Source organism: Syngnathus floridae, chromosome 12 (assembly GCF_059516105.1).
Source record: "Syngnathus floridae isolate MCC-2025c chromosome 12, RoL_Sflo_1.0, whole genome shotgun sequence".
NCBI classification, from domain to species: Eukaryota; Metazoa; Chordata; class Actinopteri; order Syngnathiformes; family Syngnathidae; genus Syngnathus; species Syngnathus floridae.
This window is the reverse complement of record NC_142424.1, coordinates 9,173,472-9,200,000: the sequence shown is the minus strand read 5'-3', so window position 1 is coordinate 9,200,000 and position 26,529 is coordinate 9,173,472. Positions and strand designations below refer to the sequence as shown.

General features: G+C 41.8%; 1 protein-coding gene across 1 annotated transcript in view; it reads left to right on the top strand.

Annotated features, from left to right (window-relative positions):
* The window catches only part of cacna1bb (calcium voltage-gated channel subunit alpha1 Bb), a 120,539-nt gene that overhangs the window by 7,691 nt on the left and 86,319 nt on the right, over positions 1-26,529 (top strand). Inside the window, exons 2-5 of the mRNA XM_088392772.1 lie at positions 1,063-1,255; positions 4,209-4,508; positions 7,966-8,071; positions 14,870-15,009. Of these exons, the coding sequence (XP_088248898.1) occupies positions 1,063-1,255; positions 4,209-4,508; positions 7,966-8,071; positions 14,870-15,009 (739 nt within the window). The remainder of the gene's footprint in view (positions 1-1,062; positions 1,256-4,208; positions 4,509-7,965; positions 8,072-14,869; positions 15,010-26,529) is intronic.

Genomic DNA, 26,529 nt, shown 5'->3' with positions numbered 1-26,529 from the left:
AGAGCTGAGCCAAAAGGCAAAGCTCTCAATTTACCAGTCGATTTACGCTCCTACCCTCACCTATGGTCACGAGCTATGGGTCGTGACCGAAAGAACGAGATCCTGGATACAAGCGGCCGAAATAGTCGAGTCGCTACTCCTCCACGTTGAGAGGAGCCAGATGAGGTGGCTCGGGCATCTTATCAGGATGCCTCCTGGACGCCTCCCTGGGGAGGTGTTCCGGGCATGTCCCACCGGTAGGAGACCCCGGGGACGACCCAGGACGCGCTGGAGAGACTATGTCTCTCAGCTGGCCTGGGAACGCCTTGGGATCCCCGGGATGAGCTGGATAAAGTGGCTCGGGAGAGGGAAGTCTTGGAGTCCCTCCTAAAGCTGCTGCCTCCGCGACCCGACCCCGGATAAGCGGAAGAAGATGGATTGATGGATGGATATATAAAGTTAAAGTTAAAGTCCCAATGATCATCGTCACACACACATCTGGGTGTGGTGAAATTTGTCCTCTGCATTTAACCCATCCCCATGTGATTTTGATCCATCCCCTGGGGGAGATGGGAGCAGTGAGCAGCAGCGGTGCCGCGCTCGGGAATCATTTGGTGATATATACGTATATACATACACACACACACGCACATGCACGCACACGCACGCACGCACGCACACACACACACACACACACACACACACACACACACACACACACACACACACACACACACACACACACACACGGTGGGCACTGGTTAGCACGTCCGCCTCATAGTTAGGAGGATGCCGGTTGGATTCCACCTCACGGCCCTCCCTGTGTGGAGTTTGCATGTTTTCCCCATGCCCGCGTGGGTTTTCTTCGCACATTCCGGTTTCCTTCCACATTCCCAAAACATGCTTGGTAGGCTAATTGAGGACTCCAAATTGCCCCTACGTGTGAGAGTGCGAGTGCGGATGGACACACACATACATACACCCACACACGTATATTTATACACACAAAACAAAGTACAAAGTACGTTTTTTCCTCCCACTAATGTTTATTCTGTACAGCCTAATGTCTGTTCTGTTCATCAGCACTGCGTTCAGTCATGTTCAACTCATGGCGGATGCTGACACTGGGGGCCGAGTACGAGGATACTTGGGCCCTGGCGCCTGACAAGAGGGGTCCGCCCCGACAACAAGCGAAGGAGCCTCCTGAGGTTGCACATGCTGCAGCTGTAGAACCACAGGAGCCTTCGTGGAAACACTGTGAGAACCTCTCAACAAAGTATGATACTGTTGTACACTTGGATGAAGTGGGTACCAGTTTGTCTCCCATTGTCCACAAGCACATGTTGCCCGGGCAGGTAAAACACATTTGGACCAAATACTATTATGATTAAAAATCATTAAATCATCCATAAACAATATAAAGGCTATAATAATGTCCCAACATGGTCAATTGTGTTTTATCAATGGATATAACAATACCAAAACACAAAGTTGACAAAAAACAAAATAACAGACAAATTGGGAAAAATGCTGTGGTTGTAGTCAGGACTCCCATGAATCATTAACTGTACCAAAATTTATATGAGCTCAAATATTTAAATGTTAACGTTTAGGTTATCTGTTTATCCATCCATTTTAAACAATGCTTAGGCTTCTATGACAGTTCAGATTTTTTTAGCCTACGTATAGTCAATACAAACTCTCCAATATGTTAAAGTACCTCATACCGTTATGTTGTAATGTGTTAAATGAACCACTAGATGACACCATAGCTTGTGAAATTGTGAATGGTTTCTCCCAAAAATGAAACATGGTATGCAGTTCATACAAAACCGGTAACACAAATCTAGTTGCAAATGCTCTATGTACAAAAGTAGTAACATGTATGTATGTGTGCATTGATTTTGTGTAAGTCATACAAGCTAAATCTCCCACAATTGATCCTAAATGGTATTCACTTAGAAACGAATCTTTTCAATTTAATTTTTGTTTCATCAGCATAATCGCCACTAACCAATGTGCATAAAACAATTTCCACTGGTAAATAATGTTCCATAAAATGCCTTGTGGTGTATGATGACTGTTTGTTACGCTGCAGTTTAATCATGTCAGACTACATAAGGGTATTGTGTCTACTTTGGCCATAGGATTAGTTTCACTGGGTATAATTTGGAGCGCTCAATCAGCCGACCTATGCATGTTTGTCGGAGGAAATGGGAGTGCCCGGAGTAAACCCACGGAGGCACAGGGAGAACATATAAACTCCACACAGGGAGGGCCAGAGATGGAATTGAACCCTCAAAATTTTGAGGCAGACGTGCTAACCAACGCCCCGCTGTTTATTTATTTATTTATTTATTTATTTATTTATTTATTTATTTATTTATTTATTTATTTATTTATTTATTTATTAATTCCAGAGATGGACATTTCAACATAGTGGCAGCAATGCTCTCTTAGCCCAAGCTTGTTAACAGATTTGTCACACAAACATTCACACCGTCATGTGTGGGTATTGAACTCACGGTGTCGGCACACAAGACAAGCAAGTGTACCCCTACACCAGGGGTGTCAAACTTATTTTTGTCGCGGGCCGCATCATAGTCATAGTTTTCTCAAAGGGCAATTAAAATTGTCAACCAAATGTATGAATGTCTCATATTGTGTATATAATATAGGCTCCACAACAAACTGATGAATAACTAGTTTTCAAAACAGAGACTAATAAAAACTGTTCAAATATTTAAAAATTAAATATTTGAAAGTAAAAATGATTTTAAAAAATGAATGGTAATAAAGAATTGCTAACAATAGCTCTATTTTTTAAAAGTGAAAACAATTAGATATTTTGGAATTGACATAAATTCGATGCACAATTTGTTTTCGCGGCCACCTAAAATGATTTGGCGGGCCGTATCTGGCTACCGGGCCTTGACTTTGACATCTGTGCCCTACACCATCAGCGTCTCCCCTTGTTAACAGATTATCTTGTAGCTGCAGGGTTTGCTTCTGGGTGTGTTCAGAAGTTTACGGCAAATGCATGATACCTTGTTGGTCACACCCTCCGTCTCTGATTGTTTGTTGATTCTTTGCAAAAAAACCCCCACCAATTATTTATTTTTGTGGTGTAGGAAGTTGGGCCACATTGACCCACTTGCCCATAGACTACTGGAGCACCTGCGCCAATGATGATGATGTGATAATGAAGCCGTTTAGAAAATGGATGGATGGATGGATGGATGGATGGATGGATGGATGGATGGATGGATGGATGGATGGATGGATGGATGGATGGACGGACGGACGGCAATAGATGGGTCAAAAAGGTTACTTGCACCCTCTGCCATTTAATGGAGAAGTGTTTAATTGTTCTGCCTATTACTGTATATCACTGGAAAAGATAGATGACACATAATTCATCGTAAACGATAATATTCACACTAAACGAAGCAAATTGAGTAATTTACATCGACAACTAATGCTGTCACTAATGGAGGCTGGGAATCAATCGTCGACACAGAACGTGGCAACGAGTTAACAAGATACGTGATATAAAGAATGGATTCACTGACAATAATATTTTATACCACTAGAACTTCAGTAGCCGTGTGTTCTCCAGTCAACCAGCAGACGGTGAAGGGAAGGAGCACTGAGCGCTCCGTTCTCCGATAGGTCCACTATGATCACGTGAACACTTGCCTATTCCACCGGGGGACTCGTGGAGCCCTGAGCCGCCCCATACTCCCCTACGCAGGGAGTGATCCAACACAAACCACACGACAACGCTCGCGTCAGATTTGGTTGTGTCATTGATGCTCGCAGCCAGGAAGAAGGTGCAAAAGGGATGGTCGTGTTGTTGGTTTGACCCAACCCTATCTAGAAAAAACGACATTTCAACTGGTGTTCGGTTGCAGCCACGATGCTGACTTGATGTGGAGACGAGATTTCTTTCCTCCGTGGATGCAACAGCTTCAATGAACAGATCTCATCTCCTCTACGGCTGGAGTTATTTTCTCATCTTTTTTTGTTTTGAACTTTTACATTTTGACATTTTGGGGAGGATGAAACAGCGGAAAGAATTGAGCTTTAAATCACGTTCCAGTGCTTTTTCAAAGCTAGAAATACAGCAACTGTGCTTGTGGATGAAGTGCGTTTTGTTGTGATGCGTCTCTCTTCCATTTCCAATCAAACGACTTCGGATTTTCGCTGTTGGATCTGTGCTTTCCCAGAATGGCTCGTTTCACTGAAGATCTCCCCACCCGCTATGGAGGGAGCACAGGCGGCGGCGGCGCCGGAGGAGGAGGAGGGGGGAGAGGAGCGCCGGGCGCGGGAAGAGGGGGAGCCCGCGGTGGAGGCGCTCCGAGCGGCCAAAGGATGTACAAGCAGTCGATGGCTCAGAGAGCCCGGACAATGGCCATTTACAACCCGAACCCCGTTAAGCAAAATTGCTTGACTGTCAACCGCTCCCTCTTCATCTTCCGGGAGGACAACGTGATCAGGAAATATGCCAAACGTATAACAGAGTGGCCATATCCTTTGCAAACGTAGTAAGGACATGTGCAGCGGCAGTCTATGCAACATGACCACAGAATCGAATTGAAATCCACAACAGCCTACAGGCCTTTTCTTTCAAGCGAGGTTGCGAACGCTCTCTACACGAGACAGCAAAAGTCCACTCCCATGTGCCGCTCACCCCACCCGAGTCTATCTATACCTTATTTCCTATCCACGCCACGCTGGCTGCACCTGTCGCTCCAGGGTTTATCTTGTAAATGGTGCCATGCATACGACCGCACACGCGACTTACATCGGTAGCTCTACCCTTTAGTTATATTATAAATGTTAAAAATGTATGTTTCATCGTTGTGTAGTACAAATGATGGAACATTACGTGCGTCGTTAGCGAGTCAGCCATCCTATGACGTAGCCATGTGCGTTGAAACAGGAGGAAAAGACACGCGATGAGTTGATGGGGCAGAGGCTGACTTTCAAGTCCTCTCCATGGTGCTGAAGTCGCCCACGCTGCCTTCTACGCCACGCTGGCAAGGCTGCAACAAAATATGGCCATTTAGTATGTAATTTTGTAATTGCTCAACAAGAGGTCCATTTGCTTCTTTTTCACAATCGCTATTCTTGTAATATCACTTCCTTATTTTAAAAAAAAGTTTAAAGATAATCAACAATGCAGTATTGGAACTCTAGGTCATAAACCGTCATTGCCAACTGAAGCAATGTTTCCCATTGAAAGTACTGGAAGCATGATTTTATTTTTATGTGTGCAGTGCTAAATAAATACACTAAACAGTACAATATAGCTATGGATTCTGCATTGTTCGCTTACAAAAATCACAGAACAATATCTTAGCCTGTTTGAAGAGACCACAGGTACCTATTGCATAACACTTATGACCAGCAAGCTCTTTTTCCATGTATCCATATCAAATACCTTTCTATGTCCCCTTCAATTTGAGTAACATATTATTAAAATAGTCACGTCGTTCGCCACATGAGCTGCCTTTATTGCTATCAACCTTAGCTATCATAACAGTTAATTTAAAACAACGCTATAGTCAAGATAAAAAAAGATTTCGGAATCATTGCAAATCAAACTCATTTCATATACGGTAAATGCTTCGCGACAGAATTTGGTATTAGTCCGCTTTCATTTTTTTTTTTTTTTTTTTTACACTACATCTTGGCGTAAAGGGTCATAAACTTATTTCTTTACATTTCATAACCTCTCAATAGGACCTGACCCGTGGGCAATGACCTAGTGAAAATGGATTGCAGAATGAGCCAGCCATTGAAAATAGTTAGAAATGGTCAACCATCTGGAAAGATCATGAGCTCATGTATAGGATGCTTCCTTTCTTTCCTTCCAGAAAGCCTTCAACCAGAGCATTACTGAAGCTTTCTGCTTTAATGGACTCAAATCAAAATGTAACAGCATTAGTCATTCTGGAACATGCAGGCTGGCTTTTCTCGAAGATTCATTGGTAAACCCATGCTTTTTCTTACATTACCGCACTGTAAAGTTGTGCACATTTTGGGATTAGTATGAATGGGGAACATCGAAGAAAATATGAAGTACTGTACTTCCTGGAGTGGGAGCAGCACACAACTATAAGCCGGACCAGCTAAAATTACGGGAAACTCCTGTTTTGTTAATCTATAACAGGGGTGCTCAAACGTTTTCAGATGACGAGCTACTTTTAAAATGACCAAGTCACAAAGATCTACCGACTACAATAAATAAATAAATAAATAAATAAATAAAATAAATAAATAAATAAATAAATAAATAAATAAATAAATAAATAAATAAATAAATAAATAAATAAATAAATAAATAAATAAATAATATAGTGCGTGTATTTTTGTAACGCACTTAGAAAATGACATTGTGAGAAAAAAAGTCCAACTCCCATTCCATATAAAAGTGATACGTTTTTGGCTTCTTACTTGGTCCAGCAACCCCACTCATTTTTGATGGTCATAAACTTTCTTTTCTATAAAAGAAAAAAGCGAGTGCGTGCTTTGATAAGCTTATAAACGTTGGCGGTTTGTGTGTGCGCGGCCGTTAAACATACTGCGGTGAGGGGTTGTAGTCACTGTCTATTGCGCATGTGCGGTTCACTGTGATTGCCTCCCGACAGGCCTACCTGCATGTCAATCAAGCGATGGGCTGGATTCTTTTTTTTTCTTTTTTTAAACGTCATGCGATTGACCAGTAGTAGCTTGGCGATCGACTGGTCGATCGCGATCAACGTATTGAGCACCCCTGATCTATGATATGAACTGGATGATAAGACACTGGTGTTTTTATGTTTAATTTCCATGTATAAGAGAATATGCAAAAATTATACAATGTCATAAAAATAATGAAAAATCCATAGATAAGATGCACTGCCACAGGGTTCAGAGCTTGTACAAAAAGTAGCGGTTTATTGTCCGGAAAATACGGGAGTCAACTTTTGGTAATGTATCAAAAACAGATATTTTCAAGAATTGTAGGTCCATTCTTCCCCATCAAACGCATCCAGGCATGTCTTTATGGTCTTTATGTAGTAGCTTATGTTTGGCAGAAAGGGCCTTCTGCAAAATGGCCCCTCAAAAGTTGGTAGAGTATTGTGGTCAGCCCAGTGTACTAGTAGTGAGCCTCATAGTTAGGAGTGGAGGAGCAATGATTAATCGACAACTAATCGATCATCCACGACAGAAATGGCCTTCTGCAAAATGCCCCCTCAGAAGTGGATAGAGTATTGTGGCCAGCTCAGTGTACTAGAAGTGAGCCTCATAGTTCAGAGAGGTGATGCAATGATGAATTGATTAATCGACAACTCATTGATCATCCAGGACAGAGAAAGGGCCTTAGGCAAAATGCCTCCTCAAAATTTGGTAGAGTATTGTGACCAGCCCAGTGTACTAGTAGTGAGCCTCATAGTTTAGAGTGGTGATGCAGTGATGAATCGATTAATCGACAACTAATCGATCATCCAGGACAGCGAAAGGGCCTTCTGCAAAATGCCCCCTCTAAAGTTGGTAGAGTATTGTGGCCAGCCCAGTGTACTCGTAGTGAGCCTCATAGTTCAGAGTGGAGGTGCAATGATGAATCGATTAATCGACAACTAATCGATCATTAAATTTAGCGATAAATATCTTGATAATCGATGAATTGTTTTGAGGCTGTTGGCTGGGATAAGCTCCAGCTCACCCACAAAACCGTAATGGGAACTGGCGGCATACAGTGGAAAACAGATGAATGGATGTTGGTCTGCCTAGAATTTCCTGCGGGATATTAAATATCGATCTAACTTAAGATTTAGCATCGGGTATGAAATAATGGGTGTAGTCACTTTAGACTGATGAATTAATTGACTTTTTTCCAGATGGTGTCCTTTAAATTCCATTAGATGTTGTTTTAATGATTAATGTAATAATGAAATGAATGCTGCTTGACTTTCAAGTGCCCCTTAACCCTCGCACTCCATTTGAATACATGATCTTGGCTACAATCATCGCCAACTGCATCGTCTTGGCCCTGGAGCAACATCTACCTGCCAGCGACAAAACACCCATGTCGGAGCGCCTGGTAAGTGTTGTCTTCCCACTCTGGCTTCTTTTAGATTTGCAGCTGCTACCTTTACTGTGACAAAACCATTTTCCTCATTTACTGCAATTGCATTTTGTAATCATTCTTAATGAGAATGAGGATGAGCTCACATTGCATCACATTGCATTAAAACCACGAGTTGAACTCTGTCATTTGCATTACCCAATCAACCAGAGCATGAAAGAAACTAAAGATAATGCACGTAGGTTATTAAAAATCAACCTGCCTTGTCTATCAATAGTTGGCAAAAAAGCACGTTTTGTTATGGTTTGATACACTTGTGTTCTTTGAGGTTGCACATTGGAGTTTAAAATAGTGTGTGTCACAAAGAGCAACAGCTTTGTATGACTAACTTAATAAATTCCTGTCACATCCACACACACCTGCTACTGCCTTAAATGGTCTTCGCAGTTGCGGTCCAGATTCATCACAAAAAATTATTATGACGAGGACAACATAATAGCGTTCGGGAGCAGGGGAAATAGTGAGAGTTGTTTTACAAAGAGGGATCACACACTATCTCACTGCTTTTTTTTTACCTTAATGATGTAATGAAACAAGCAGCCAATTAATTTGTGAGATACAGGACAGAACAGCCAATTGCGGCAAGATCAGAATCAGAATTGCCTTTATTGTCACTGTACACAGTACGTCGAAATTTGAGCGCTTCGCCCTTTGGTGCAAAAAGCAAATAAAAATAAAAGAATATTAGAGCACACAAGATTAAATGTAAAACGCATACAAAATATAAAATATGTAGAAAGGCAGTAGTATGTACAGTACACAAATGCATATGTGTACTACATAGAAACCCGATTATTGCACAGGAGACAAAAAATATTGCACAAGATTCCAAAGAGATAAGATATTGCACCGTGACAAGATATTGCGCTGTGATTAATTTGATCAGTATTTACTTATATATGTATTTATATTTGTGGGTTCAGGGGAAAGGTGCATCTATTTTTGTTGACTACAGTGATAGCTCTGAGGAAGAAGCTATCCCTGAGTCTGCTTGTCCTTGTTTTGTGTGACCTGTACCTTCAGCCCGATGGTAGTAGGTCAAACAGGTGGTTACCGGGGTGGTAAGAGTCCTTGATAATGTTACCCGCTCTGGTCAAGTAGCGAGAGTTGGCGATGTCCTCCAGGCTGATGCAGACTTTATTGTCCACGTGGAAAGGGGATGTGGAATGCTGGAGGTCTGGCTGGGTCGGTGCGACAGCGTTGTCGGGACATGGCTGGTGGGCGACGGTGGCGATGCCACGGTTGATCATTGGCTGACTGATAACTGAAACCAATCTTTCGAAGAGAACAGCAGAGCGAACGCGTAGCAGATAATCCTGGTCGGGAACAGGCCTGTTGTTGGAACGGGCGGTGATCAGGACGTGGTCATAGACGGGCAAATTGTGGGACGGACCCTCATGGAGCTGCGAAGATGAAGACGGACAGCGGAGGGGCTGAGTACCTTGTGGACAGAGAACGATCCCACAAAGCGAGGCGCCAACTTACGGGACTCCACCCTGAGTGGAAAGTCCCGCGCAGACAGCCACATCGTTTGCCCGACCCGGTACGTTGGGCCTGGCGTGCATTGCTGGAGATGGAGGAGGCAGGCCCGGGCCCTGGCTCAAGCCCGATGACAACGGCGGACGCACACCAGACCTGACAGGCAAGAGACGATTCTCTCCTGGCTAACAAAGAGTGGCGGCTGAAATCCAAACACACGGTGGAAAGGCGACAGACCTGCGGCAGAGCTTGGAAGCGAGTTATAGGCATACTCCACCCATGGGAGTTGCTGAGCCCACCCACGCCGATTGGCAGAGATCATACAGCAGAGGGACTTGCTCAGCTCTTGGTTCAGCTGCTCGGCCTGGCCGTTGGATTGCGGGTGGAAACCGGAGTTGAGGCTGGCCGAGGCTCCCAAGAGTCAACAGACCTCCCCCTCAGAACGCTGAGGCGAATTGCAGGCCATGGTCTGACACAATGCCAAAGTCAAAGTCAAAGTCTGCTTTATTGTCAATTTCTTCACATGCCAAGACACACAAAGAGATCGAAATTATGTTCCCACTATCCCACGGTGACAAGACATAGTTCACAATGTACAAACAAGTAAACAACACAAGAAAAATAAAAAAGAAGGCACAATCAACGAATAAATAAGAGTGATGAATAAATAATAAATAAACAAATAACACAATAAATAAGTACAGGACGCTGCGCAGAAGGGGGAAGAGAGTTCAGGATCCTAACAGCCTGGAGAATGAAGCTGTTGGTGAGTCTGGCGGTGCGGGAGCGCAGGCTCCTGTACCTCTTCCCAGAGGGCAGAAGATCAAACAAAGAGTGAGCGGGGTGACTCACATCACGGCCGGAGGAGCACTTGCTCGCCTGAGTTTCCGCAGGAAGTACAGGCGGCGCTGAGCTTTCTTCGCCAGTGACGCAGTGTTGGCGGACCAGGAGAGGTCCTTACTGATGTGCACCCCCAGGAATTTGGTGCTGCTCACCCTCTCCACCACAGGACCGTCGATGGTCAGCGGCAGGCGTTGGGTGTGACCCTTCCAGAAGTCAACAACAATGTCCCGGGGTAGTCCATGGTAACGGAACACCTCCCTCAGCAGAATTTGAGTGGTTTGTTTGACGGGAGGTAGCTTGAGAAGTGGGATGAATCGGGCCATCTTACTAAATTGGTCGACTACTGTTAAGACCACCGTGTTGCCCTCAAATGGGGGAGGGGGCGTGACAAAGTCTATGCAGAGGTGGGACCAGGGGGGACAGGAAGTGGTCGAAGCAGGCCGGCCGGAGACTGGTTGGGTGTCCTGCACTGGTTGCAGATGGTACAGACTCTAATGTACTCCTGGATGTCCTCTCTCAGCGTTGCCCACCAGAAACATTGCTCCACCAAGAACTGGGTGCGGGCGATTCCAGGGTGGCAGGCAAGGTGGAAGTCGTGCGCCCACTGTAGCACAGGCGTGTGAAGATTGTCTGGGACAAATAGGCGATCGTTGGGTCAGGAACTAGGGCTGGGCTGATCCTGAGTGGCTGACTGTACTCGCTCCTCAATGTCCCAAGACACGCCACCACGACGGAAACGGTGCGAATCTCACTTCTTGATTGCTCCTCCCCGTAAAATGCTCGTGAGAGGGTATCCGCCTTGACGTTGCGAGAACCAAATAGGTAGGGAGGGAGAAGTTGAATCGCTCGAAGAACAAGAACCACCGGGCCTGGCAGGAGTTCATCTTCTTGGCGGATTGGAGGTACTCCAAGTTGCACTGGTCGGTCCACACAATAAATGGGGTGGCCGCTCCTTCTGGCCAGTGTTGCCACTCTTCTAATGCTAATTTTACCGTCAGAAGTTTGCGGTTGCCGATGTTGTAATTGCGCTCGGGAGGTGAGTGAGCCGGCGGATGAGGCAGAAAGCAGAGAGGCAGAAGGCGGAAATTTGAGCGCTGCTCCCTTTGGTGCAAAAAGCAAATTAAAATTAGAGTATTAGCACACACAAGATAAAATGCAAAAAACATACAAAATATAAAATATGTAGAAAAGGCAGTCGTATGTACTGGCAGTAGTATATGCATATGTGTACAGGAGGGGACTCAGAACACAGCTTAGGCTGCTCCGAATTTGCCGATCCACACAAGCTGCAATATCCATAGCGTCTTTGAGGGTCCAGGGGTGATCATAGAAGATCATCTGGTCTTTAATGTATTCAGCCAGCCCGTTGAGAAACGTGCCCACTAAGGAGGCGGGATTCCAACTGCTTCGCCCGGCCATCATCTGGAACTCGATCGCTGAGCTGGCCATGGACCTTGGCGGAACACCAGCAATTTCTGGGATGTATCCTCTGCAGTGGAACCCAAGTCAAACAGGTGGAGGAGCTCGTTGGTGAAATTGTGAAATATGCACAGGAGGGAGCGCCTCGGTTGTATTTGTGCCCCAAAGCCTCACTTGTCAGGTGCGTCAATGCGGAGCCCACCCTGGCCTGTTCCGTAGCGAAAGTTTGGGGGTGCTGGTCAAAATGGAGCCAACAATTGGATATGAAAGCGCGAACTTGCCTGGGGTCCCCGTCAAATCATTCGAGGTTACCGATCTTTGGGCCGGGAACATCAACGAGCCGGTGGGGTTCAGCCACTCCACGGCCTTCCGACACGGAGGGAGGACGTTTAGCTGGGGCAGTCCGACTGGAGGAAGTTAGCACTCGGAGGCCCTGGAAGATTTTTGCCATTTCCTGCTGTTGTTGCTGGAGTTGCTGTTGCTGGTGTTGGAGCTGTTGTAGTCGGAGTTGATCGACTTCAGCCAGGGTCCGGATGTCTGCCATCAGACTGGCGACTGCACCTTCAGCTTGCCATCTGCGCTGGCTGCATCTTTGTGCTCAGTCTGTGCTGTGAGATACAGGGCAGAACTGCCAATTGCGGCAAGATGCAGACTTTATTGTTCGTGGGGAAAGGCAGGAGGTCTGGCTGGGTCGGTGCGACAACATTGTCGGGACGTGGCTGGTGGGCGAGGGCAGCGGCTCCGCGGCCGATCGTTCTCCCCAGCGAGCCTGGCTGGTGAATTGCTGGAACCAATCTGTTGGAGAGAGCAGCAGAGCGAGCACGCAGCAGATAATCATGGACAGCCTGGTGGTCAGGACGGGGGCGATCGTACATGGTCATAAATGGGCAAATGATCAGGATGGGTGGTAGGCAGGACGGGACGGGTCAATAAACGGACAAGGTCGGCAATGGTGGTCAGACAAGATATACACAGTGAGCAAACAAGTCGCATCACGGGACAGACTGACAAGGACTGGCTGGGATTTACTCGATTGACGGGGCGTGGTTGTGAGCAACTGGGTGATAGGTGACAGGCATGTGACATAATTAGCACAAGGCAATCAGGTTTTAATCACGTAACAGGATTAACTAATCAGAAGGCGCGCAGTAATCCAAAAGCTATTTCTTATTTTTTTACGGATCATGACGCAAGACTTCTGTTTTAAAATTACTTACTGTCAGTTGTGGCTGCCTTATTATACAACTTTGTAACTAATCGCTATGTCATTAATGATTACAATTAAAATCGCTTAAAATTTGGAAATTGTCTGTATATTGCGCACGAGAGGAGATCCTTGATCTGTGTTTTTTTTTTTCTGGATCCTTAACAACTGTTGATAAGATTTTCTTGGCTTGGTACTTTATGTACTTTTATGTCCTCTTGCTAACAAACAATCTGCAATGAAAACATAACCTTGGTATTAAGACTTTATCATTTGGAGGTTGTGATTGCCCTGTAACCGGTCTCTGCAGTCAAGAGTAAATGTAGAAACAACTCTGAACAAATGATGTTGCAATATTGAAGCGCCTTTCTTCATAATACAGTAACTCTTGTCTAACATGTCTCTTATCAGCCGTGCTTCAGCGTGGGCAAACAACGCTATAGAAAAGGTCAAATTTCTTTATAGAACTCTGGCCTGTCACGCTGTCTTTATGTGATTATTTATGTTGGAGGATTCAGGGGGTTGGGTATAGTGTCTGTCAGGTTGAAGTATGCTCAAAGGGAGTGAGGGGTGGAAGTAGGCATATATATACTGTTCAAGCCCTGTGCAATGCTTGCAGTCCTTCTGCCACTACTCTGTACATTGAACTAAAAGGTTTTCACACCTCTTCCAGCTCACTTTCTTACTTTTTGGGAAAGGCTTTGGGTTCATTCAGTCACTCAACTTCTCAAAGTGGAAGTCAAGTCAAACATTTTCTTTGCAATAATATGAAGGTAGATTGTGTGGCAAAGCAGTAACATCATCTGATTTCTGGCTGATTTGCTGGGAAATATCGACACAAATGAACTTGCACATGCGTGTAAAGCATACAACATTTTGCAAAGGAGTCACTGTAACACTATTTAACAATAAATTGATTCATGTTCTAATTAAGTTGCCTTTGATCTGAAAAGAAAAATGTTCTTTCACGGCATTAAAAGTATTAAAATGCATTTACCTGCAGGAATCCTGTTAAAATCTCATATAGCCCCTGAAGATTCTTCATATACCCCTAAGGGGTACTCATAACCCCATTTGAGAATGGCTGGACGAGACAACCAGTCTACGGTGCACCCACCTCTTGCCCCAGAGTTAACTGGAATTTGGCTCCATCTCCTCTAAGATTCTACAATTTTCATTGAAAGGATGTGTGAATTGAGCCAAATTCATCTAATCTAAAAATATCCATACTCAGATGTATACAGACCTTTATAAGACTACCAAATATACACGTTTTTGACACTTGTTAACTCTATAGTTGTTGAAGTTGACTCAACTTTACTTCTTCAGGTAAGCTCATTTAAATTCAGTTGAGTCACAGCAACACTGCTTTATATAAGGCCAACTAAACTCTTGAGAATCTGTCAGGGGTTTTTTTTCCCATAAAATTTTAATTTCAGGTCGCTTAAATAATTCTGTCCAAGTGGTTTTGGTACAAAAGTGTTGCAAAATAAATGTTTAAGATGTTTCTCCTGCATTAATAAGCATGTGTGGACTTCCATTGATTAATAACCCCTTGCTATGGGCATGAACAATATTTGTGTTCAGTCTTTTTTCATAGAACAGGGCTCCTCTTCTTGCACTTGTGCTTGGAACGGTGCAAAAGGTGAAAGGGTCCATCTTTTTTCCTCCACATTACTTACCCTTCTTTCTTTCACTTTATGCTTCATTAACTACTCCCTTAGATTTTTTTTAAATGCCCTTTCTCTGTCATGCTCATGGTCGCTCTCTCTTTGCTTCTCTCTCACTCTGAACTTCTCCCTCCACAGGACGACACAGAGCCCTACTTTATTGGAATATTCTGTTTCGAGGCAGCCATTAAGATCATCGCCCTGGGCTTTGCATTCCATAAAGGCTCCTACCTCCGTAACGGATGGAATGTAATGGACTTTGTGGTCGTTCTCACTGGGTGAGTCCTTCGCCCGCTGGGTGTCGGCTGTCTATGGGTATCATAAGTGAGAGAGTGACTTCTTTTGTTTGTGTGTACCTTGTGGAATAATTTACTGGCATCACCTTCCCCCACTCCCCCGCCACTTCCAAGTATCTTATATATTCAACAAGTAACACACATACAATGCTTACCTATTGCTTTTGACTATTCAACTTGAATATCTGCATGGCTAGCACGGACGGAAAAGCCTGAATAAAAAAAATGATGCTTCTGTGTAAAAATTGGAATGAAATGATATATAAATATATATTTTTTAAATATTTGACTGTCCATTAACCGGCAGTTAGAATAGCTGCCTACTACACTCTGGGTCTACAGATACTTACAGATATTTCCTATTATCAGAGAAACAGTGAAGACGTTGCCTCTCAAAAAAAGCAGTCATTAGGTCAATAGTTCTTACCAATTACCTATGGTATGTCAATTTAGGTTTTGTCTCCAGAGCAAGATCTTACTTTTATCCACTGATGGTAATCAGATGGGCTGAAGGAGTAATGATGATAACATTTGAAAAGAATTGTCTCTTGTCAGTGTCAAGGGGTAAATCAAATTAGTGCTTTGGTTTGTTCTAAATTTCCATGTGTCAGGAAACTTAAATGAACATTTTTTTTTGTCATTTTACCTCAAGTGACACTCATTTCACCGATGTTTCGGTCATAGTTTTGTCATAGTTTTGATGACACAGCAACTTTTAACAAAACAAAATAGTGTCCAACGTACCATGGCTACCCTAGATACAATTTACTATACAGTGAATGTATAGTATGTAATGCATAGTGTGTGCATATAATACACACGTATACCATCACTTAAACTTGATTACCGTATTTTCCGGACTATAAGTCGCTCCGAAGTATAAGTCGCACCAGCCATAAAATGCCCCAAAAGTGAAAAAAAACATATATAAGTCGCTCCGGAGTATAAGTCGCATTTTGGGGGGCAATTTATTCGACAAAATCCCACACCAAAAACAGTCATGAACGAGCAACAACAGGCTAAACGATAGCAACAACAGGCTAAACGATAGGTATGCTAACGTGACAAACACAAACAAAGAGCTGAGAACGGGCCTGATGTAACATATAGAGTGATTAAGGACAACTGTTACATGAATAACATGTTTCTAAAACCATTGGTGTCACTCCAATTCATTAAATCCATCGATCATTTGATACGATAGCAACAGGCTAAACGATAGGTATGCTAACGTGACAAACACAAATGAGGAGCTGAGAACGGGCCTGACGTAACATATAGAGTGATTTAGGACAACCATTACATAAATAACATGTTTATAAAACCATCGGTGTCACCCCAATTCATTAAATCCATCGATCGTTCTTTGTCAACAATGGCTGCGCGTGGCTGAGGGCGCTTGCACTTCAAAATATTCCACAGGCTCATATAACGATAGATAAACTATATTTCAAATAACTATAATATAAGCAATAATATTATCAAACCATCCGTGCACTTTAAATCCATTAAATCCATCGATCAAATTCCTCGTCCTTTGTCAACATCGCTGCGCGTGCGCCCTGACGTCAGCCTCGTCTTTATTCCACAGATCTAGTATATAACTCTATTGTAGCGTTAACAAAGTACAAGGATAGACGTAGGTTTGGTAAACGGCTCTTTATTCCACAAAACAAACTTCCAAGCGTGTGGCGGCGTGGACTTCCAGAGACGATAGCTCCATGGCAGAGGACCGGGCGTGCGTCATGGCCATGTCCGAGCCCCGTGCACCGTTTGCGGACAGCAACTCGACCGAGCGCCGGCCTCCGACTCAGTAGAGTAGGACCGGGCGTGCGTAAAAGCCATAATAGTTTTTCAAACCTTCTATGTCACTCCAAATCCTTAATTCCTTTAAACTCTTTGTCCTCCGTGTCACTTAGAAATGATCACCGCTAATGATGCCGGTCGTCCTTACGTGGGTCGCGCCGCGCGGTGCCACTGACGTCACTTGAAATAGTAATCCATTGGTACATCACGGTTCTCCAAACTTTCTTTCTGCTGCTCGATTACTGTTTTCAGCTGCATATTTTACAACTTGAAGTTTGTAACTTGCAAAATATGACTTTCTTTTTGGTGCCATTTTTCTTAAGCCCACCCAGTTGATGAGTCACGGCCAACGGTGAAATTTAAAGCGCCCTCATCCAGTTTCGTCTGAAAATATATATTTTTTTAAATGTAGTTTTTTGTTTTGTTTATTTGGTTGTTTTATCAAAGACAAAGTCTGCTTTATTGTCGATTTTTTTTTTCATATACCAAGACACACAAAGAGATTGAAATTACGTTCCCACTATCCCTCGGTGAGATAGTACACATATCCATACAAGCAACACAAAAAAAACCAAGAAGGCATAAACAATGAATAAATAAGAGTGTTGAATAAATGATAAATAAATAAATAATAATAAATAATAATAATAAATATAAGAGGAGCAAACAAACAATGGATTTGGATATGGTGCTTTAAAGTGTTAATTGCTTTATTTGATGTTTTCTCTATTTTTTATGTTTTGAATATGTTCAAGATAAAGATATAAAAGCATGTTAAGTGATCAACTATACTAAAAATAACATGGGAAGTGGTCAACTATACTTTTAAGTGATGTCTTAATGATCAAGTAAAAATTTGTGGAAAAAAAAAACATATATAAGTCGCTCCTGAGTATAAGTCAGCTTTTGGGAGGTCAGGCCTTAAACCAATCTGATACTTAAAAAAAAAATTAACAATACTATGAAACTATGAAAAAAAAACGCGACTTATAGTCCGGAAATTACGGTAACTTGTCAGTGCTAATGCCACACTTTCGAATTGTTTGCAGCGCTTGTATTGTAAGGCACTGCACATTTCATTGGGAAACTATTTACTTGTGATCAGTTTGTATTTAATGTCTTTAAGTTTCCTTCCTTGAAATTGAAATGTGTATTTAATACATGTCGTAAATTTACCAGAACACTAAATTCACAGTTTCTTGGATAAGTACATCATTTTAATAGTACACTGGATCATAATAAAACAGTTGCCGTTTGTCCTTGTCATGGCAACACCAAATTGACATGATCGTTTCTCATGTTCTGCAAACATAAAATAAGGAGCTATATCTAGGTGACATCCTTCTACTGAGTAGCCCCAAAAAAAAAAAAAAAAAAAACAGCGGATTGCAGATGTATAGGTGCTTAGGTACTGTCCAAATGTATTCAATTTAGGGTTCACTTAGGTTACAATGAGATTGGTGATGGGAAACTCTACTCAGAGTAAAGAGATGGGAAACTCAGAGTAAAGAGAAACCTCCAACAGAAATTGGACACTCTCATAACTGTATAGTAGAAATGCTAGGAAGGCCTCAATTGAGACCCCCAGAATTTTATTTGATATTCTAATATATATTTATTTTAAATTATTTTCTCAAAGCCCCAGTCAACCCCTCGTTTGGCCACGGGAAAGAAAAAAATCTTGGAGCCTTAACTATAGAAATATGTAATGAGTATGAAAAAAATACACCTGTAAACAAGTGGGAATAAATTCCTTTACTATTTCTTTTCAAAGTTTTCTAAAACCTGCATGCACAGACAGACTAGACTAGACAGACAGACAGACAGACAGGCTGACTGACTGACTGATAAAAACAAGTTGAGCATCCATTTACAAACACATTGCAAGGTGTGTCCATTTCAGTCACTCAACGTATTTATATTGTTAATTTTTTTTTTAAGTATCAGATTGGTTTAAGGCCTGACCTCCCAAAAGCTGTCCGATCTCAGGTTAAAAAATAAAAAAATGCAAAAGAAACCGAAAACTGTTTGACAGGACAAATATGAATCCTTTTGACCAGTAGTACATTAACTGTTCCGGTTCAAACAGGTAGATGCTTTTTGTGGACTGAAAATCGCTATTGTTTATATGTTCAAAAGATGACACGATTGGTGATCTGTCCGCTGGCTGCACGACCACTTTCTACCAATACATCGGCAGCCTGTTCAAACTCCTTTCGCATTATCATGCTTTCCACTTCATCACTTGGCTCACTTGGATGCCACAGTGACTGTAGCATCTTGACATGTGTCAAGGGTCCAACATAGATGGATGTAATGGAGAGAATATGGGCAAATAAAATATTTTTTAGGATTGGTTGATAAATTAAGTGGAAGTATTGTCAGTGTATTAAATCTTTCACCCGGGCGACCCACTGAGAGCCGGTTCAAAATAGCCCACATCCCGGTACCAGTCCAAAACCCAGAATTAGGGTCTGCTTGCTCTATGAACCCAACATTGTGTCATCTAAAACGTGGCTGCGTGAAGAAAGAAACGGCTTTTCAGTCTCGGCAAGCCATTACTCTAGCTGGATACAAGTTAACGATTATATTGTGTGTCTCCATTTGGTTGCTTGGTAACCACAGTAGATAATGATAAAATGTGTTCAGGGCTACGTATGTGTGTGCGCACATGCATGCATGTGTGTGTGTGTGTGTGTCTGTGCGTGTGTGTGTGTTTGTGAGTGTGTGTAAAACTTGCCTTTGTGCTTGACATGATCCTTTGGGATTTGGGGTTGTGAGTCAAAGGTGTCCATCAAAGTGAGGGCAAGGGGTTTTGATTGCAACTTATCATCATGGGATCATTCACCCCGCCCCCCCATGTTCAGACGATCAAAGATGTAAAAGTAATTTAATCATATTATTCAGTATCCTTACAGAGCAGCACAAAAAACTACACTGACACCTGACACCTACCTGCTTGTGACATTTTCATTTTTTGACACTCCGTAGCAGAAACTTCGCTCTGTTATATCCAAGATATGTGCTAGGTTAGGACCAAAGACAAAATCTCATCGTTGTGGTGGTTGTTTGATTGCGGGGTATGAATGAATGTAACTGCATTGACACAGAAGTGGAGGGCCTCCTCTTTCTGAAAGCGAAAGAAGAAGAATGAAAATTGCCAATCATCAATCAAACACAATTTCTGCAGCATTTTTCTTGGAAGCAAAAAGTTAAAGTTAAAGTCCCAATGATTGTCACACACACATCTGGGTGTGGTGAAATTTGTCATCTGCATTTGACCCATCCCCGTGTGATTTTGATCCATCCCCTGGGGGAGAGGGGAGCAGTGAGCAGCAGCGGTGCAGCGCTCGGGAATCATTTGGGGATCTAACCCCCCAATTCCAACCCTTAATGCTGAGTGCCAAGCAAGGAGCCAATGGGTCCAATTTTTATAGTCTTTGGGATGACCGGGCCAGGGTTTGAATCCACAACCTTCCAGTCTCAGGGCGGACACTCTACCACTAGGCCACTGAGCTGAGCAATTGTTGTGCTTTGATATACAAACACTGGTGCTAACGTTCGCATGCGTCTAATGGTCGTTTTTTTTTAAACTTTTTAAAATTTTATTTCTTATTTTGTATTATAGGGCACAGCTCTAATGTTAAGTGTCTGATGTGCCAGTCATGTGCAATGGCAACGTGAAAGGGGCCTTCCTCTTTCATGTCTACAATAAATACCGTATTTTCCGGACTTTAATTCGCAGTTTTTTTTCATAGTTTGGCCGGTGGTGCGACTTATATTCAGGAGCGACTTATATGTGAAATTATTAACAAAATATTATATCACTTCACATGTTATTTTCACACTAAACCGCATGAGGGCGCTCTAGACCTGTGGAATAATTGGAACTGAAACTGACGAGTCTGACGTAAGCCACGTAGAAGAGGAAGCGCTGCATCTTCTACTTCCGGGGTTAGCGGAGTTGTTTATAAGTGACACCAAAGATGAAGATTTTGTTGGATTTAATGATTTGGAGTGACGCGGATGGTTTGATAAACTTTTTAGCATGTTATCTATGCTATAGTTATTTAAATAACTCTTAATATGTTATGTGGTGCACATTTTCAGTTCCTTGTTTATGTGTTTCTGTAACGTGAGCATACCATATCTTCAGCCTGTTGTTGCCTATTCTATTTTTATTTTAAATTGCCTTTCAAGATGAAATGTCTGTTCTTGGTGTTGGATTTTATCAAATAAATTCCCCCCAAAATGCGACTTGTACTCCGGTGCGACCTATACAGTCAAACCTCGGTTTTCGACCACAATCTGTTCCAGAAGGCGGTTCGAGAAGTAAATCGGTCGAATTCCGAATCTATTTTTCCCATTACAAATAATGGAAAAACAATGTATCTGTTCCAAGACTAAAAAAACTCCCGCCTTTTTTAAGCATCTTTTCATTTGCGCATATTTGTCCGATCGTGCAACTGCAACGCGCCGCCGACCACGCAACTGCACCGCGCTGGTCGCATTATTGTGACAGAGCCGTCGCTGAAATTTAGAAAATATTTTTAAAGTCCCGATGTACTTTCCAAAATTTAAGTGGACCTCAGTACGCAGGGAGCTTAATTTGGTCCGATCGCGCAACCGCAGCGTGCCGGGCGCTCACTGTCACATTGCTTTAAGAGCGTCTTTGTGTTTTAGGATGGTTTTACTGCTCCCACTTGCTTCCTTTGGAGGCATGATTAGGGGTTAATACAATCCTCAAAGTTACAAAAATACAATAATGAACGGAGTCAGTCGGCATCCGGGCTGCGCGGTTGGGTTTTCCCGGGTCCTTTCGGCTTTCAGCTCATCTCGCGAGGTTCGACCTCTCAATTTTGTTCGACAACCAAAGCAAAAAAAATCTCGAATTTTTCCTTCGAATTCCAATTTGTTCGAGAACCGGGACATTCGAAAACCAAGGTTTGACTGTATAGATATCTTTTGCCTCTTTATTATGCATTTTATGGCTGGTGCGATTTATACTCCGGAGCGACTTATAGTCTGTATGCATGAGCACATCAAATCACAACTAATGGTTTAACTGTACAAGGTCTCTCTGGTATCTGGGGGTGGCCGTAACATGCATGATGGATCTGCAGCAATATTTGTTGTTATACTTTTGATGTGACACAATTCTTTTCACCGCTTTATGAAGAGTCAGTCTGCCCTTGACTCCAATGCCTGCGCTAAGTTCTTAGGCTAATTACGTTTGTACAGCCATCCAAGCCTAATGAAAGGGTCTAAATGATAGTGTAGCTAGAGGCAGTGGCAGACCTTTAATCTGTTCTAAGACATTAGAAGCCCCCAACAAAGAATGAATCTGCCTATCTTGCCAAAGGCCTAATCGATAGCTTGTGGTACTTGGCCAGCAACGGAACGAGGAACTCTGATGAGAACTGATTAATGGCACAGAGTGTACTGATTATGGTATGGTCATGGAGTTAAAGTGTTAAACAGTTAAACAAATATATTTTATGATTTTTATTTATAGCCAGTCTCTTCTGGGCTCATTCTGTTTATGTTAGCTCATAAAAAAATACATAAGCCTGAGACCCTTGTGTTGGTGGTTAATATGCTTTTCTCATTTAAGTTATTCATTAATTTACTTTTTGGAATTTAGAAAATAAATTTTTATTTTTCTCTGGCCCTAATGGTAGGAATTCAAATCTCATGAATAACAGCTGTTGCTGTTGCACTAACATGTAATGAAGACTTCTGCAGAATGCATTGAAAAGGAGGAAGATTAAAGACATGAATGGGTGAATGCCATTCCTGGTGAACCTCCTGATGCCTCTTGCTCTATGACATGTGGTCATTGTCGCTATTGACTGTAGCCATTTAGTGCCTCTGCAAACTCTATGGCAACTGCAATTGAACTAAGTGAAAATAATAACCTCGGTGTCATCGCCACGGAAACAAAGCCAGGGAAGTTATTTGTATTAGTTTATTTATAGGTATGTTTGATTCAGGAGCCGAGCTTTAAGTGGTTGGGGCGAGAGTCGGTGCTTGGCGACTTCAAAGTTGTCACGTCCTTTCATGTGCATCTCAGGCAATGGGGTGGACACAATAGCAAGCTTCAAAGTATGGTCACTGAAAGTGCAGAGGTGGGCTCACATTTATAACAACATCCGGCTACATCAATAAATGCTCCTTTTTGAACCATGACCAAACACTGCTTGTTGGGTCATGAGGGTCTGACTACATGCGCGTGCATTGTGCATGCGTGTGAAATTAAGGATTTTATGTATCCTAGGAAATAGGATCTTTTTTCAAAATCAGACTTCTTCGTTGGTGATACACATTACTTAGTCTTTATGATATATTCACTGGACAGAAGGACTGGGAACATAAAATATTATGTAGTTCATACTTTCCAGAGTCAGATCAATTAAACATACGTACAAATTTCGAAAAATCTTATTTTTAAGTACTAATTGATCTACTGTATTTTCCGGACTATAAGTCGCTCCAGAGTATAAGTCGCACCAGTTAGTTGTTATTGTCAAACTTTGTATTCTCTTCAGCATCCCTCATCTTAATAAATCTGTAAGGTATTGCAAACGTATTCTGATATTTTTCTTTTATAATGTTAAGATTTTATTTTACTAAGATTACACATTTACTTTTTTTTTAAAATATTTTAAATTATTTTTGCAATATTTCAAATTTTTCTCATATTGCTGGCGTCTCGTTTTGTATTTTCCACACATTAGTATTCTTCTTTGTGCATCTTGGAAAATGCATTTGAGAACCAGTCATTTTTAGTCATCAATATAACTAAGTGTGATATACTGTATGTTCTCTACATACTTTCCACAGAATCATCCACATGAATGCATTTGAATGTCCCCTTGATGCGTTCAATTACACAAGCACACAATAAAAGGCATCCTTCGTTTTCATATTTTTTTTTCCTACTGTTACATGAATGTGTCCCAGGTGTTTGGGTTCTCTCTCAGAGCTTCCCTGGTGGTTGTGTTATTGATGCATCTCTCAATATCTAATCAGCTGGCTGGCTGATGGTCTTTGACCTGACAGGCATCAGCTGTGTGTTTCTTTTCCATGTCTACGTGGGACTCATGTTCTTGGCACAGACTATTTGGATCAATGTCTCAGAGCTTGTTAGGCAGCCCCCTCCCTTTTTGGTGAACATCCTGTGCTCCTGATGGCATGTTATCCACCTCGGAGCTGACTGATTGCAGTTCTGCTTTGCCTGTTGGTTGTCACATGAGAAATCTGAGGAGCAGGTCATGTGACTTTGTCTGTCCCAAGGGTTTTGTCATCGGGCTTGGCAGTTCCCAACTACTGAGAAAATAAATGAACCCAGCATCACATTTTTGAAAAGCAGTACAGTTAAGTTCAGCATGTAATTGTGTGGTTTGGAATGAGGAATTTTGGTTTGTATTTGTGTGTAAGCTGATTGTTGTATCAGCTACGCAAATAGTGCAATGTTTTAGCAGAACCTGCCTATGAATTCAACAAACCCATGGAAAGCGACACAATAAACAAAGCACAACTATGCAGGACAACAAGCCTGTGATGTTTTTTTGTTGTTTTTTTAACAAACATGTTCAGTAAATCTCATATCAACTCAACTCATTCGTATTTATATAGCACTTTCACAATAGTGACAGTTGTAACAAAGCGCCTTACACACAAGACACAAAACATTAAAAATAAGACGATCATAAAAAAAAGATCTAGTAGAAAAAGAGGAGGTTGTTTTGACAAAGAGGATTTGATCTTCTTCCCATTGTCACATAAAATTAATAATTCACTGCAATTAATCAACTGCACTGGGTTTAGTTGGAGTTTTAGGTTTTATACCGCGAAACTTGGCACCTCAACAAAAGGGGACTAAAACGTTTACTTTGAGAATGGTGAAGTTGTTTTTTTTGTTTATTTTACTTTTGACCACAAAAATGATGGACTTACATACTACACTGAAAAGAAATATACTTATTGATGGATACATGCCCAAGGCTGACACAAAGGGCAGTCTATGTGCACAGGTGGAATTTTCTTTCTCTTGGTCTTTTCTCAGACTAGCCAGAGACGGGAGGCTGTTTGCGCTGGTGTGGGAGGGAACACAACTGACTCCCAGCCATTCAAAGCGGCTCCTCTCATTCCATTCCATTCAAATTCAACGTAAAAAAAGTTGCATGGTCTATATGGCTTGTAAATGTAAGAGATTGGCGTGCGCGAAGTACATTTACAAGGCACTACAAAAGATCTTCACTTGTGGGTGCTGTGTATGGACACTTGTACATATACCGCTTTCCATCCCTAATTGTGCGTGTGTGTAAAATTTAACTTGACCATAATTTTATATGTCCAGTCAGAAGTAGTAGTGTGACCATAAACATAAAATGTCGCTGATGGAAATCTTTATCTGTAGAGAACACCCAATTAATTCATCTCGACTCATAAAAAAAAGAGATTAATGACTGAATTACACTATAATAGTTTCAAAACTTTTCATATGCTTTTTGTAAGAGTCCAAACAGCCACATGTGACTACTAACGAACGTCTGGGCAATTTAGAAGAACATTTGGCCTACCTGAGGAAGCATCTTGGAACCTCAGTCACACTACAAACTATTAAGCACCAAATCAGACCAAAGCTATAGGATTAGTATTTGGGAGTGATGCCAAAAGGCAGCTAAAACGAAGTGTGCCTTGAGGCTCACAAACAATGGCGTGCATAACACAGTGGCTTTGGAGAGAAAATCATGATCCCTAGCTTTCGACTAGAGCCAAAACTAATGATGATTTTAATAATTCATGAAAATACGAAGCTTTTTAATGAATCCTTGAATCATTTAGTGGGTAAATGGTCGCAAAAAGAAAAAAGACAAAGACAGAAAAAATACACAAGTAGAGCCAGTTTGTAAACAGCCAAACATTGTGAAAGATTTAGCAAAGAATGAGCCAAAAAATCCCCTTTGCTGCTGCTCAAACAAACTGAGTTTATTCTAGTTTTGTGAATTTACTGGAAAAGTAAATCGGCAGTTTTACTGCATCAGCTTGAAATGTGATGATGTCGGTGTATGCTACTCATTACAGCTTCCCCACGGAATCAGTTAATGCTTGTCAAGACTTTGTAATTTTAGATTAAAAACGTGAGTACAAAAGGATAAAACTTAAGGAAATGAGAAAGCTCATACACATTTCAAGATTGATAAACGTTGATTCATGGACTTTGGATAGTTTTCTGAAATTAGAATAAATGACATTGTCAAAAAGCCAAAGTAAATTATTAAATTGCTTGCACAAAACTGACTAACTAACACTACTGTATGTCCTTTGGGTGACCATGTATTCCAAACTCTTGTCAGGTGTGTCTTCTAAATTGTTGTCAAGTGTTAAAAAACATTTTTCATTTCCTTTTTCACGGCAACATGGTTTTATAAATTAAAGCTGTCAAAAATAATCTATTAATCAACAAGTAATTGATTATCAAATTAATTGACCATTATTTAAAATCGAGTAATTGTTTTGAGCCATTTTTTTTTTATTTTGCCAAAACCTCTCATGTCATTCTCTTGTCAGCAATTATTTATTAATTTTGTATTCTTTCTTGGAAACAGTTTATCTTTGTATTTAATCAAAAAAAGACATTTGCAAATATCTACTTTTACTACGGAAAACAGTAAGCGCATCAGTAACGGA